At 37.4% G+C, this 15859-nt stretch overlaps 1 protein-coding gene across 1 annotated transcript in view; it reads right to left on the bottom strand.

The window, feature by feature from the left end:
• Positions 1-749: 749 nt before the first annotated feature.
• The window catches only part of LOC103697260, a gene marked incomplete at its 5' end in the record, with an annotated part of 30046 nt that continues 14936 nt past the window's right edge, over positions 750-15859 (bottom strand). The window contains 6 exon segments of the mRNA XM_039119007.1: positions 750-1062; positions 1065-1277; positions 2505-2594; positions 2683-2734; positions 2799-2950; positions 7468-7595. Of these exon segments, the coding sequence (XP_038974935.1) occupies positions 880-1062; positions 1065-1277; positions 2505-2594; positions 2683-2734; positions 2799-2950; positions 7468-7595 (818 nt within the window).

The raw sequence follows: 15859 nt of genomic DNA, 5'->3' as shown, positions 1-15859 counted from the left end.
AAATGCATTGGCACATGCTTTGTCCTGAAGATTGTGTTCAAGATGAATAGCAACATACCGCCAGGAGATTAACAATCCTGATAAACTTTACTACAATATGATGCGCAGCTTATCGCAAGAAGATTAATCGGTGTTATAACCCTGTCACAGGATAATGTGGTTATAAATCAAAATTGATAAGATAAATTAAATATTTGTAAAAATTTGAATTTATGAACAAAATTTGATATTTAAAAAAAATGATTCGCATATTAGTACTACATATATGCTAAAAATTATTATCTATTTGACTGTTTGATTTTGTTTAATTAAAATAAACATCAATTACTGTGTTGTCTAACTCATTATATAATTTTTTATTATTTTTTTTACAAATTGAGAGAACTAGACTGATTGAAATTTTCAATATGAAAGAGTGACTGGTAAAACATTGGCGCAAGTTATTTTAAAGTACAATTTATTTAAATTGATGGCGCTACCCTAAAATATTATTAGAATCACGAAACATTTAAATGTTGAGCTAATTATTGAAATAAAATTTGCATATTATTATTTAAATTGTTCTGCTATATATTTATGAAATCATGCTTGTGGAAAGGGCTCCCTATGAGGATGCAGCGATTGTCACGACTTCCGATTCGTGAACTCGGATAAGGGGTGTAACAGTGTATTCAAGCAAAATAAACCTGAAGGCACATATACTTTAAATGCTCAAGAGAAATGCAATGAAAAAAAAAAAAAAAACTAGGTGGGCCATGAAACAGATTATATAAATAAAACTAATAATATTTGAGAAGACTGCTCTTCGCTATAAATGGCGACCTTGTTGGAGTTGGATCTTTTCCAAAGTTCTAAAAATTTACCATATTTCAGCAAGATTTATTGTACCACTGGTTTATAGCATGGCATTGTGACTAATAGCAATTCAAACCTACCATTCTCAAGATCCTTTTCCCTATTCACAGCAATTTCAAATCGGAAAGGACTATTTTTACCATGTTGTAGTATTACTTTAATCAAAATCAACCAAATACGATATAAATTGTGCTTTCTTCGATCGTCATTGCCTCCATTTTTCACAGTATTCTTTCTCGTTTCCCATATGTTGTTATACTCGAACTTTTTGGATGAGAACTGCTCAGCAGAGTAGAATGACTTATACTTTCCTCATTATAGCACCTTTGGACATTTTCGGCAGTAATGTTCCCGAATAAAATCTCAGCAGCTCTGTTCTTTACAAGGAGTGGAATTTTCCCAGTTTGATCCCATGCATACAACTGCATCAACAGCAAAGATACCAGACGGTGGCTGTCATGACGGTGTCAAGTACAATTTAATGGCATACACAATAAATTGAAGGCATCTAAGGAAAATGTGGTGTCTGATGTAAGATTACAATTTGAACCATAAGTCTCAATTGAAATTGAAAGACTGGTGTACAAATATAATCCTTAAAAATCTGGATCCATTTAAATTGCAAATATAGTTCAACTGCAAATGTAAGTCAAAAATAATTATGTAATTTAAGTTCCAGGAGAAAAATGAAGTATTATATGCTAAGAATTAATTGTGCACCATCTTGCCAGATAGAAAGACATGGTGAATAATGATTCAAGATTATTATACATTGGTCTTCTCAATTCTAATGGAAGAGTAACTTAAACTGTCTAAAAGTAAACTTATTTCTTGTTCATTCATTTTCTCCATACAAAATTTCTCCCTTCATCAAAATCTATAGATATAATCAACCTTGGTCTGTAAGTTTTGATAATTACATCCCTCATCCCCAACAAAAAGGCATATTATTAAAAATTCTAGAGTTTGAGGCTAAGAGAAGAAAGAGGATAGGCTTGAATTCATGAGAAAAGGATTTCTGAAAGTGTTTTATTGTGGCGACTAACAGTGGACAGCTGGACCCTAGCTCTTTGTTATTTTTTTTCACTTCAAAATTGGTGTGATGACAAAATTTGAGCATTAGCCTTTATCCCCTTGCTTGTTGCTAACAGCAAAAAGAAATGGGTACCACATGTACCAAGTGAATGGCCATCAAACTCTCTCATATTTACTTTGGTTTTGTTTCTCTTCTTCTTCTTCTCTTGATCCTGTTGCTTTATCTTATGAAATAACATGGAATTGGACGAAGCATGCGACAATATTCTTAACATTTCAGTCTCCTCACTTTTCTCTCCTCTTTTTTATTCCGCACGAAGATGATACCAGGTGGCATTCCGTATTTGTTAATACAATTATAAAATCATCATGACTAAGTGTACCATGCCAACTGTGATCTCTGTTCATCGAGGAATTAGATACCATGAGGTGGGGACGGGGCGGGGGGTGGAGGGAGAGCACTCTTGAAGCATTAGATAAAAGAGATAGATCACTAATATGCAAAGTCAAGAATGCCAGATACATTATAAAACTGTAACTTCCAATGCAGCTCGCCTTGACTATTTCAAAATATGGAATATGAATAATAAAACTTGCCAATAGAAGATTCTCACCATGAATGGTCTGTAAATCAGGCATACATTGTGAACATGGTTGGAGCTTTTCAAGCAGTAGAGTGGAAAGTTTTTTGGTCCAACAGAGGCCTGCCAAAATCAACCAACCAGAAAATATAATTGGCTCCAGTATTCAAAACTTTCATTTCAAAACAAGGAAATTCCTGTCTCAACAAACCTGGAAATTGTTGAAGAGCCACAAAGGTTGCAACCTGTACAAATTAAATCTTCTGCAATTTTATCATTTACAAACTTAAGTACTCTCTTGCTGACAAACCATTGTTCATTTTCTACTTCATCAGTTCTCCAGTTAGATGGAAAAAGATTTCGCCAATGTAGGCATAAAATTTTGCATTACATGAGTTGGTAAGGCATAATACTTCTGAAACTGATAAACAGTGCTTTGACTTCATTTCTTCACGTGCCTTCCAGTTCTTCAACTTTTTCTGCCATAATCCATTTCAAATTCTCATGTGTGCCAATCTAATTTCATTAAAACTTAATATATAACTTGAAAATTGAACAGATAATCATTATCAATGTCCTATAACTTAATATATACCATCTGTTCCTGCTGGAAATTTTTATTGTTATCCTTATCTTAAAAATAAATAACAGAAAGAAAATGGAACAATTGATAATCCAATACTTGACGATCACAATATGCAGCAGTAATTGAATTAAAGGCAACTGAAGGTCAGGTCAATAAAAGGATAACTTAATAGAGAAATAAAAATGGTGGGCCCTAAGAGACTCTGTAAAGGAAAAAAATGAAACAGATGAGTGGTCAATCTTTTTCAATTGGCATAATGTTTTCAATTTTGGGAAATAAAGAAAACTAAGAAGCAACTGTAAACATATAAGAAGAGAAAAATTTATAACTACATGATATTATGATTTAATGTTCATCTTATCCAGATAAAAATCGAATAAACAAATATTTATGTCATACTCTTCCTTTGAAGGGACAAGAAAGAATTTTATAGTATGACAGTAAGTACAACAATTTTATAATGAAAAAACCAAATGGCTCATCTGTAAAGTTAAGCTTTCACCTACCTATCATGTTCTTATAGTTGATGTTAAAGGTCAAATATATTTTGGTAGAAGAAAGCACAACCTCCACCTCAAAGCTAACCAAGTGCCATTTAGGCCCTATTTGGGACTGTTATTGGTAGTAGAGCTTTGGAAAGTAGAACTTTTGAAAGTAGAGCTTTATAATATAACACAGTATTGTGATATAATGCAATATAATATTATAATATAATATAATATTATTATAATATAATATAATGTAATATAATATTATGTAGTATAGTATAATAGTATAATAAGAAATGATATTGTTATGCATTATTATATTATTCCAATAATAGGATGTAATACAATAATGTAAAAATATAATATAATACAATGCAATATGTTAGTATGGGTATTTTAGTCACTATGAAAATTTTATTAAATCAGAAACAGCTTTCCGATATCAGCCAAGCAAAGCTTTTGGGGAAAAGCTAAAAAATGGAGCTTCTTCTGAGTCAAAATTTTTCAGCTTTTTGGAGAACCAGAAAGCACTTACAATTGACTTACTAAGCACCACGATATAGCTCAAAAATACTTTTGGAGGGCCAAAAAATACTTTCTAACTCTCCAAAAGCATTTCCAAATGAGGCCATGGTAGCATGTAAAATTTTTCAGATTTCTAGAAGCCTAAACAAATTCCCTCCAAAAAACATTGGGGGGATAGACTTGAACAAAGAAGGCCTTGATATATATGTTGGACTCTAACTCAACCTAAAAGCTTAAGCCATAAAGTTTTAAGCTCAATCATGTATATAAATCCTTTTCTCTTTGACTATTTATTTCATATCAGTTTTAAACCTCACAAATGTTCTTCAACAATCAAGTCCCCCTTCAAGTCTTATCAAGTCCCTCGCCCAATTACTCTTTCGAGTGCACCAGTCTTTACTACAACCCAAGATACCTCCATGCTTCACCATGAGTTACCACTTCATTCTAGGAGTTCACTATTTTAAGAGCCACATCCATCTGTTATCGCTCTAACCTAAGAGCATGCTGCTCTCCAAGGGCCACACTTCACTGTAGTCTTACAAGAGTCTACTCTTCCAAAAAATGTGCCCTAGTCCACACTCTGAACCAGCACAATGCTCCACAAGAGTCCACATGCTACATTGCAGCCACCATGATTCCACTGTGCCAACCTTCATGTTATTGCTCTTCACTAGAACGACCAATTACCATTGTGCCTTTACAGCTTTGACTGTTGCTTGGGATCTTTTGCCCTTGCCGCTGTTACCAGATGTTGCAGCCAATAGTAGATCAATCATCTACATTGCCACAACAAGCACCAGATGCAAACAGCGAAGTCAAGAACACCATAAAAGGGGGAAAATAGAGGAAAAACAAGTGTTATACATGCTCGGGCAATGTTGCCACATCAACGAGGAGAGGAGAACAAACCCACTATCCAAAATAATGTACAAAGCAACCATATATCCCAAAACAATAGGCCATATCATGATGTCTACGCCTTTCTCTTATTACAGAAAATGCTTCGACAAACCTCATACCAACAACCTCTCATTGAAAAACCTAAGGAAGCGAAGGTATATAATCCTAAGCAAACACCTATGGTGAAAGATTTGACATCAGCCATTCAAGAATCGATTGGCAAAAAAGTAGATGTATAGCTTGAACACCGATTGGGTCTGTGGCATCAACACTCATTTTTTCTAATTTTCCAATTCATGACGGAAATGGGTTAAAGAATCTTCATGAGAGTACATGGAATTCCACTCTATCACACTCTTTTCTAACATTAAATACATAGGCCCACATAACTTAAAGAGTTGAAAGAGGATCCCAGCCCTCTTTTTCTTATTAGCACCAACTACCATAAAGTCTAAACACGGATAGAAACATGGCCTCGCTTCACATGTGATCCAACACCGACTATAATTTACAAGTTTGCCCTTTTGGGTCATTACTCATTGAAGTCTTGGAGATTAGCCAAATCTAGGTAATGCCTAAGCTTGTCCATTTTTACTACTTAGTCATCATATCCGTCACATTATCCTTCATAGGCTTTTTCCAACTAAACCTCGCTCTCATCCTCATCAATGAACTCTCTCACTTTGGAATACCATAATACCGAATGTCGATGTGCTCCACCGTTACATGATACACTAATTGAATGCAACATAAAAAGCACCCGATTATCACAATAAATGTTCACCTTCTCTTGTATGATTCTATGTGCGCCAACTAAGCCCTTCAACTAAACTATTTTAGCTGCTTCAGTGCCCATGGACTCCACTTCTATACTTGACAAAGCTATAGTGCACTGCAATACGGATTTCCGACCGAACAGACCACCACCCAAATAGACAAATAGCATGTCATCTCAGATCACTTCCATAGTCAAAATCCACAGAACCCTTCACCTCCATGACCATACAACGATCCTCCTCAAATATCATATGATCCTCCTCACTGCCTCCAATATATTTCCTGGATTTGCTATATACTTGTTACAACATCAACTACATGTGAACTATTTGACCTCCTAGAAATCACAACATACATTCAACAACTAACTACAGGTGGAATATCTTACCTCATTCTTACCATAAGAGACATCAAAAAGCCAACTTCATAAGCATACAAAACCTTAAGCATGTAATCTTGCTCCTCCTTGGTCTTTGGACACAACTCCAAGGACAATTATAGTTTTGAGCCAATGGTTATTTCATGGCCTTAGCCTCCAACAACAGAAATTGCTCCAAAATCTCATGAATGTATATCAAGCGCACTAGGTTTTACCAACAACAGAAATTGCTCCAAAATCTCATGAAGGTATATCAAGTGCACTAGGTTTTACCACTAGCCCAAGGCTCTACTCTCCAAGTGCCATGATTCACCATGTGTTATTGCCCTCGAAGAGATATGTTTCACCACACTTTTAAAATAGTTTGCTTTTCCAAGAACCATGCTTGAGCCCACTCTCTAACTTGGCACATACAAGTCCTACCATGACCACACACTTGCAACCTGTACGTTCCCGTTCTTCACAAGGTACACCAAAACCAGCACTTTCATCACTTGGAGTGTTGCGCAGGATCTTCACACCTTTGGCTTTCATACAACTTATTGGAGGGACTAGGAGTTGAATGCAGAAGGCCTTGATATACATGTTGGAACCCAATTCAATCTAAAAGCTTAAGCCACTGAATTTTGAACCCAACCATGGGATATCAATCCTTTTCCTTTCCCCTATTCCTAACATGTAGGACTACACCTCACCCATGATCCTCAACAAATAGTTGGGACAAGGCTTGATCGTTATGGTTATTGTTAACACAATTGTGCAAGTTTTAATATTGTGCAAGTTGAATAATAATAATCGGGTAGAATAGCAAACCCAAATCAATTAAATAATTGAATATGGAGGATACTACAAATTTTTATCATGAAGTGATTGTTTCTAATTAATCATGTAAAGTCTTCTTTAAATATTTTACTTCAATCACAATTTCATGTTTCCTTCTGTAATTCTTTCTGGAAAGAATGCCCATTAACTCACAACATAGCATAAAGATTAACTTGTTGTGAGTGGCTATGGTTCCGGTAATGCTTAATTTTTTTAGGAACAAATACTATCAGTATTCTATTGCCCTGCCAAGTATCCCAAACCAGGGGCAGTAGTTTAGATTTTTTTAATATGAAATTAGAATTTTCTTTGGAACACAACTTTTAAGAGTTAAAAATTATCAAAAATTTAGTAAAATAATCAAATAACAGATAGTAGTTGGTATAATTCGGCCTGAATGAAAGACAAAGAAAACCTATTGTATCATAAGGTTTCAGCTGAAGGCATGCAATTTTACTTTTCAAAATTAAATAAGAAATGTGGATCAGAGTCATCTGAAAAAGCTGCAAAGAGTACTTGATGAGGATCCACTTGTTGAACATGCTGAAATGCAGATTCAGTTCGCTGCACCCACAGTATTACCCTCCTAAATTTTTCTCTCGTTGTTTCGCCCAATTTACAATGTATTAAAAAGTCACTGCTTCCTGCACAAGTAAAATGGCAAGGGTTGTAACAGATCCAACCAGTCAAGTGGAAGATATATGCACAAATCTACTTTCAGGATGTAATTCTTTTATGAGACATTTTCCCAAAAATGTATGTCAATAAACTAGTTAAGAAAAAAAATGTCTGCAAAGTAGAGTCTTATTCATGAGGATTCTAGAATTTGGTATACAATATGCTGTAGATTCAACCAGATTATGTTTGAGATTAAATCATAGGCTTTCCCTTCAAGCACACACCACACAAGAAACATATGTCAGGAGAAAGAGGATAAATTGTCAATTTTACAAGCATCAAACAAGATGAGCGGAGTTATAATTCAGCTTAGTGGAATATATCAGATGATACTTCAGATAGTGTTATATTCGACCATTGAAAATCATATCACATAATAATTGGCATTCCTAGCATGACATAATTACAAGCAAATAATCTCTTAAAGAAACTTAAATTGCATGTAACTTTCATGGCCTACATTGAAAGCTATATCCTATTATCTTATTATACCTTTGAAAATTTTGTCCTCTAATTAAAGCTTGCAAAATGCTAGCTTCCATGCTATATGATGAGAGCACAAAAGTGCGATCTACACGCAGCTTAAATTAATATTATTGCTAATAAATAATGATAAAAGTGTTGCATTAATATTATATTTTGTGGGGTGCAGGTGATCGTAAATCAAGAAAAAAATACGCATTAGGTCCAAAAAGATGCATCACCACGGATGACCAGGCCAACCGTATGAGTCAACCCAGCTGCACACTAGAAAGAGGCTAGGTTCAGTCGTCCAGTTCACTGCAACCAAATCCCAGCAGCCAGCAGCCTGTGCATCTCATCCCGATAGAGCCCTCATGCAACCCATTCTCTTCTCCCGTGTGTGGATTTTCCAAATCTCACTCATCCCAAATCTCAGCACCATTCGTGCATCTTCCTCACATTCCACGTGTTTCATCACCTCCCGGATCCACAATCTCCCAGCAACCCGTCTGCCTCCTCTCCATCCGCCCGCGATCAACGCCATTTGCCTCCACAGCGTCCGCCCGAGCCAGCGATCAGCACCTCCTCCCAGCAGTCCACCTCTTCCGTGATTTCAACCCGCGATCAGCCTCCTGCGAGTGATCCATGGCGTCCGTCCGCTTCTCCCACGTTCCGAGCCGCCCGCAAAGCAAGCCTTCCGCGATCCCATCCCTTCTTCCAGAGTCCGCGTCTCAGCCTTCCTCTCAGCCGAGCCCAACGCCCATTCATCCGCCTCTTCCAGATTTGCAAGCAATCAGCCGTCCGCGCATCATCCGCACGAGCATCAGCCCAGCCATCCGCAAAGCACGATCCATGGCGTCCGCTCCTCTCCACGCGCGATCAGGGGAATCATCAATTCCATGGGCTCTGGGGATCTATATGAGGAGAGTTCTTTCAGCTGGAAAGGGGGCTGGGGGGATTGGGAAGAGGAAAATAGAGCAGCCGGCCTCTTGGTTTCAAACAAAAAAAAAAAGAGAAAGGGAAACAGGGGATGCCCTGTTTCCGAAAAGAAAAAGAAAAAAAAAGAGTGAGAAAGGGAGAGATGTTGATGTTTGTAATGGCTTGCTAATTCCTTTGGCAAAGGGTGATGGATGAACCCTTGTCATGTTGCTTTCATCAAGTACACTCTAAACTTTAATTCTAATTGTTTTATATCCATTGGTATATTTTGGATTCTTGCGTATTTATTTATTAGATAGATCTTGTATGGTTTATATTTATTGATGCATGGATTGTTTCGATTTTTGATTTGTCGTAGACATAACCGGCACGATAAATACTTGAATGTTGAATTCATGTTTTCAAAGTATATATTCCATGCTTAGAACTATTCTATCTAATTAATCCTTAATCAAGAATCGCAAAATTTAATTGTTGAAAATAACATTGTCAAGGGAAAATCCAGATCCCTAGCCTTCTCTATATTCTTGAACTTTGTTTAGTTACCTATTAATCCTCTGCTTTTAATTTTTGAAAATCAACTGAAAATTACATCTAAAAATTACGCTAATAATCTATAGATCGTTCCCTGAGGAATCGACTTCGGACTTCCGAGTTATATTACTTGTGTGATTCTCCTGCACTTGGGATAGCAGTTTTATTTTTGCATCACTATACTCATATAACGCACAAGTTAGGGATAAAAAACATCGGATGAAATCTGATCCAATCCAATTCCATATCCGAATCAGGTTGGACACCAATATACAAATATATATCGAGTCTAGGTTTTGGATACGAATTCAGATAAATAGTCGCAAAAGATTCCTGACACAGATTTTATATCTTTCTTCAGATTTAGATTCAAATATCCGCTTAGAAAATTAAAATGAAAAACCAAAACCCCTCATCGCCCAGTGCCAGCCCCAATGCTCTTGGTCAGGGCTCCTTCCCCTCTCTTCTCTATTCCCAACCTTGTTCTAGTTTTCCCTTTGCCCTATTCACAACCATTCACTTGCCATCTTTAAAGCCCAAAGCACCGACTGCTGCCACCATCGACCACAAGCCTGCGAACCTAAGTATAACCAGTTCTTTATTCTCCTTGCCTTAAACTTTTAAGCCACCAGCTCCAACAATGGGCTTGGCAGAGAACGGCCCGAAGGATTCATAACCGAAGAAGGTAAGGGAAGAAGAAAGAAAATTTAGTAAGCTTAGCATTAATAAAAAGCAATGGAAAAATGTCAAATCCAAAGCAAGGAGCTGTTTGATCTAAGGGCACAAACTGAGAGGTCAAGTGCCAACAAGCAAAGAGAAGGAAAAGAAAGAGCCCCCAAACCAAGGTTTGCAATACCAGTTTCAGTGTCTGCACAGTACCCAACTAGTGCAATGTCGGTACGATGCTGTTCTTCGGATACCAACATTTAGTATAGGGGTGTACCGAATATTGATTCACTATCCATATGATAAAGTAATGCCCAGTGCAGAATTGTATTGCAAACCATGCCCCAGCCCATGGCTACAAGACACTTCGACAGAGGGGTGCCGGGCCTTGGGCATTGTGAATTAGAATCATGGGAAGAGGAGAAATGGGAAGCAAGCTGTATTTTTCTTTCTTTTAGTAGCAGGCATTATTGTGAGCTCCTTAATTCATGATCTTCCTCCAGCTCAAATGAACATGGTCATGATAGCTAGTTTCCTCATTCCTTAATATTTACTATTCATAAGAGCAGTCTTATGTTCTGGTCCCTTGAGAATGTTACAATTCCAGTTTTCTAGGCTTTCGTTTTGCATCATATCACATTCTATATCGACAAACCATGTTTTGCATACATTCCAACTAGCTTGTTGAAATGAAGATAGCTGGGATCTCCACACGCACATAGAAACAAGGCATAAGTAAAGCCACTTGGTTCATGACAAGGGACATTTCTTTAATTTCTCATATCTTAGTCTTTCTTTGAAAAATAGGCTGAGATATGGTTATATGACAGTCGCAAGCAAGCATAACTATATTTTATATAGTAAAGCATAACTTATGTTATATAGTAATCAGTTCATCTTACGAATGATGATCGAATCAGAATACCAATTTTTATACCCATTAAATATTTGTATTTGTATTTGTATCTGCTGATTAAATATGGGTACTAATGTGGAATACCAATGTTATCTTGCATCTGATCCGTTTTCAACTACATGTACTGAAAATCTAATGACAATTGATAAACTCTAAACAAGTTCATATGATAAACATCATTAAAGTCGTAACAAAATAGAATATGTACCTATATAACAAAGTATAGCAAGCCTTATCTATAAAGAAAGAATTTGTACCTTATTCATGCTTCTTATTTGCCATGTTGCCTTTTATAACTTCTCTTTATTTATGTTGTTTGATAGTGATTTGTAACTATCTATAATTAGCATGACTGTGTAATTTGAGCCATGTCTATCTTCACATCGTAATAAGACCACAATATATAAAGACTGGTGATGAGAAGAGAACGATATCAATATCTTCTCTTATAGATCATTTCCTATATCTTTTCCTGCCACCTTTCTTCTTCCTTCCCCTCCATCTCCTCTCATCTCAACATTTATTCTTCTTTTCTTCTCCCTCTTTTACTCAAAGTCTCCAAGCTGATCATATTCTAACCAAGGTGAGAGCAAAGATAATGATATAAAAGTGGCTTTTGATTTGATCAACCTTCGCACTATGTGACAGTGTTTCTATGTTGTTTGTTAGAGCAGATTGGATTTGCTATGCTGCTGATAAAGTTGTGAAAATAGAAGATTGGATCCGGTCAGATCATGTGATGAGAAGATTCAAAACAGATATGAAAGTGATGGTATGTTTCTACTTGACCATAATTATTATTTATGCTGCTGATTTCTTAATATTACATTTATTCTTGAGATGGGAGACTCTATAAGGTGGCCTTAGGATTAGTAAGCAGTCACATTGACCACCAAATTTGATGATTACCATGATATAGTTGAATGAAAATAATTATTTGGAAAAAGCATAATCTTTTATGACCTTTATCAACAACTATGAAGTTGGATTACACCAGAGGGTCTATTAAGAAGCCACAATCAGGTAATACATTTCATAATGATTGGGAAAACGAAAAAGTGACCATGATGTGTTGGTTGTTACATTCAATGGAGCCTTATATTAGTAGAAATTTTCTTTTTTCTCGACTGCAAAAGAATATACTGATAATGTTAAAAAAGTGCTGTAAATCTCATTAGGACAGGAGGCATCTTGCAAGTCTTGGCCCATTCCCTTGAGAAATCGGTATCTAGGTTGGGCGCAGGACCTCGATCCCTTGAGGGACCTCCCATCTCGCCAGTCCCATGCATGTCCTGCCTAGAAAACATCGAGATCACAAGCAAGACAACAAATCTACCCCCTATCCTGCTTATCTCTCCCCATAAGGGATCCTGATCACCCAACAACATCTCTAAATCCAATGTTGTCAATACCCAAGATCTAGCAAGGGTGGCTTCTTCAGGAATAATACTTTGTCAATTCAAGCAAATATATGATGTCATATGTGATGTACATTTCATAGACTCGAGCTTTTAGAAAGGGCTCCCACAGTTTTGGTGAAAAAGCAGCAGTGGCAAGCAAAGACAATACGAATCCAGATATTTTTGGACGCCAACTCTAACTAGTCCATTATTTTATGATAAATAGTGTCTAACGCAAAGTCCGCTGAACCAGTACTAGGACCTTAAACCGGTACCGTACTGACACACGGTATGCAGAGGCATGCCAGTTCAGTACCCAAATCGATACCGTACCGACATATGGTATGCCGAGGCGTGCTGGTTCCAAACCAGCACGTCATTTTTTTTAATATTTTTAGGGTTTGATTTATTGGTAATCAATTTTTTTCAACTTTCTCAATAATTCTTAAATATAATTTGACGTTTTTTGACGTTTCTATTGTTCCAACACATCCTAAATGATACCTCTTGATGTTTAGAGTGATGCAAAATATAAAATGATTAGTGAGATGTTGCAAGCTATAAAAAGCATGCATGAAATATCCTAAAATCAATTAATGAGATACAAAATATAAAATGATACAGTCAACTATACATATATTTAAAGTACAACATACATAACTGTAAGACTCTGAAATTGGACCCAGTCCACTTGACTGGCCCAGCCCCAAGTTTTCGGCCTAAAGATGACGGAGCCCCTGTTTATAGGGCTTCTTCTCCTTCTCCTTTGAGGCCACTGAGGTAGAGCCGCCACACCCAAGTCTGGTTGAAGAAGGGGGGGTTCTTCGTGTGTGCCGCCCAAGAGAGAGGGAGAGAACCGTTAAAGCCAGTAGCTTGGGTGGTCCTCTTCTACCATTGCCGCCGGAGAGGAAGAGAGTTGTCGGACCTTCGCCGGAGTTAAGGTAAGAGTTCTTTGGCCTTTCCTCTCCTCCTCTTCAAATGTTTAGCCATGATTTATTTGTGGTTTTTGAGCCGGCCAATCGCTGAAAATTGGGTCCCAAAAATTGGGAGCTCTGTTCGGGCCCAAGAACACTTGTCGCCGGCCATGTTCGCCGCCACCAGCCACCGGAGGTGGTCGGGTTTGCTTCCGCCACCTCCTGCCGCCGTCAGGGCTGGCCACCGCGGCCGCCCTTGGGCTCCACCGTGGAGGGAAGAAGAAGAAGAAGGGGGGTCACGGGCCCCCTATTTTGCCAAAGGAGAAGAGAGGAGTCAGGAAGAGGAAGGAAAAAAGAAAAAGAAAAGAAGGAAAAAAGAAAAAGAAAAGAAAAAAAATAAAAAAATAAAGAAGAGGGGGTGGTTTACGGGTATGAACCCGAACTCGGCGGTGCTAGGCCACTTCTACAGAGTCGGCCATGGAGAGGATGTTAAAATTTAAGTTTTAATATATATATGTGTGGTGTGCTGGCAGGCGTGTGTTGTGATGAAATTTCAAAAGAAGAATATGAGTTTGGATATTAGGTTTTTGCGAGTGATTTGCATAATTAATTGGATTTATTGTGGTCTTGTTCGGCGAGGTAAGTAATGTAACCTTTTTCTAGATTTATCAGCAAGTTATAAATATTTTCTCGAGTCGAGTTATTCTTAATTTACAAATTCGATGCATGGTGTTATATGTCTATTTTTAGAATATTGTTATAGTTCCGATTGAACGTATTTGCTTTCAACTTGGATTATGTTTGATTGATTCGATATCTATTTTCAGTTTAGAACATTGAACGTAATGCAAGAAAAGATACATAATAACTCGTATAGATTCTGACTTGCAGTCGGCAATGTCGAGGATCCTGCCAATTGGGGGCTAATACACTGATACTGCAAGAAGATTAGCCGGTGATATGACCCTGCCACAGGAAAACATATATCATAGTTCCTGGCTGTTGAGTTGGATTCCGATAAATTGAAAGAAATCAAGTTAGACGATATTGGTTTTGACACTGCATGATTTTCTAACTGAAATATGAAACAGAGAACTAATTGAATTTCGACCTGGCTATGTTGAGGACCCTGCCAAATGGGGGCAGATACGTTGGCAATTGATTGTCCTGAAGGACTCACCGCAAGAAGATTAGTCGGTGTATGATCCTGCCACAGGAAAACATGTGGTCATAGTCCAGAATCGACAAGATGAATTGAATATTTGAAAGAATTCAAATCCCGTAGAAAAAATTCTAAGAACTTAAGAAAAATGTGGATTTCTATATTTAGTACTGCATATGCACTTATTTTTCTGCATATTATTGTCTGATTTATCTAGCTAGAGTGTTCATTACTTACTGGATTGCTAGCTCATTATACAGCTTTTATTGTTGTTTTACAGATTTTCAGAGAACTAGTCTATTGAGGTCCAAAATGGGGAGAGCGACTAAGAAAGATTGTGGCGCAAGCTATCTTAGATTAGGGTTATTTCAAGTTGAACTATTATCTAGGACATTTATTATGATTGCTGGACATTGCAAGATTTTGTTATTTTAAGAACTAAGTTTTGCATATTGGTAATTGTTCCGCTGCGTATTTAGAACTGTGAGACTTTATGACTTGAGTTAGTCAATGGAATAAGATTGTATTTATTTAGTTGAATTATTTTAGCTTTATATAATTGAGATGTTTGGTTAAGATGCCTTGCATGCTCGTGGGGAGAGTTTCCTACGGATGTGCGGCGGTTGGCGCGACCCCCGGCTCATGATATCGGGGCGGAGGCTTGGCAATAACGATATCTAAAATCTTGCCTAAGTGGCGATGTCTTTCGTAGATATCCGGATCATTTGCATAATTAGGAGGAACATCAGCCCACCCCTCTAACTAAGCGGCGTTTAGTCCTATACGGTCATCTCATGAGGAATGCGCTTTGGGTTATAATCAGTCTGGAATCTCTCATTTAAGTTCTAGCTCTAAGAGGTGTCCTCTAGCTAATAGTTCGGCTGTGGAGAGGCCCATCCGAATATACCAGTACGCCAAATCCAATCTGTAAGATGCTCCAAGCAGCGTAGGATAGTAGCCATCGGAAAATGATACCTCAGACGCATCATATCCATATCCGTATCCGTATGGATTATAAGATGTTTGTGGCTGCAGGTAATAGGATCCAACATAAAACTCAAAACCTGATACGTCTATGGATCCTACTCCACGTATATGGAGCTGCATCATATTTTTTGAATGACCTTAAAGAGCCTATCTCCTATATGCAATCGTATCCTTGTAGGCTCTACCAGATCGTGCACTGTGGTTTCTATCCTGTATAGCATATGTAAACCAAAACTCACCGGTGAATCGA

This window comes from Phoenix dactylifera, unplaced genomic scaffold (assembly GCF_009389715.1).
Source record: "Phoenix dactylifera cultivar Barhee BC4 unplaced genomic scaffold, palm_55x_up_171113_PBpolish2nd_filt_p 000469F, whole genome shotgun sequence".
In the NCBI taxonomy this organism is placed as follows: Eukaryota; Viridiplantae; Streptophyta; class Magnoliopsida; order Arecales; family Arecaceae; genus Phoenix; species Phoenix dactylifera.
This window is presented reverse-complemented; position numbering and strand designations above follow the sequence as displayed.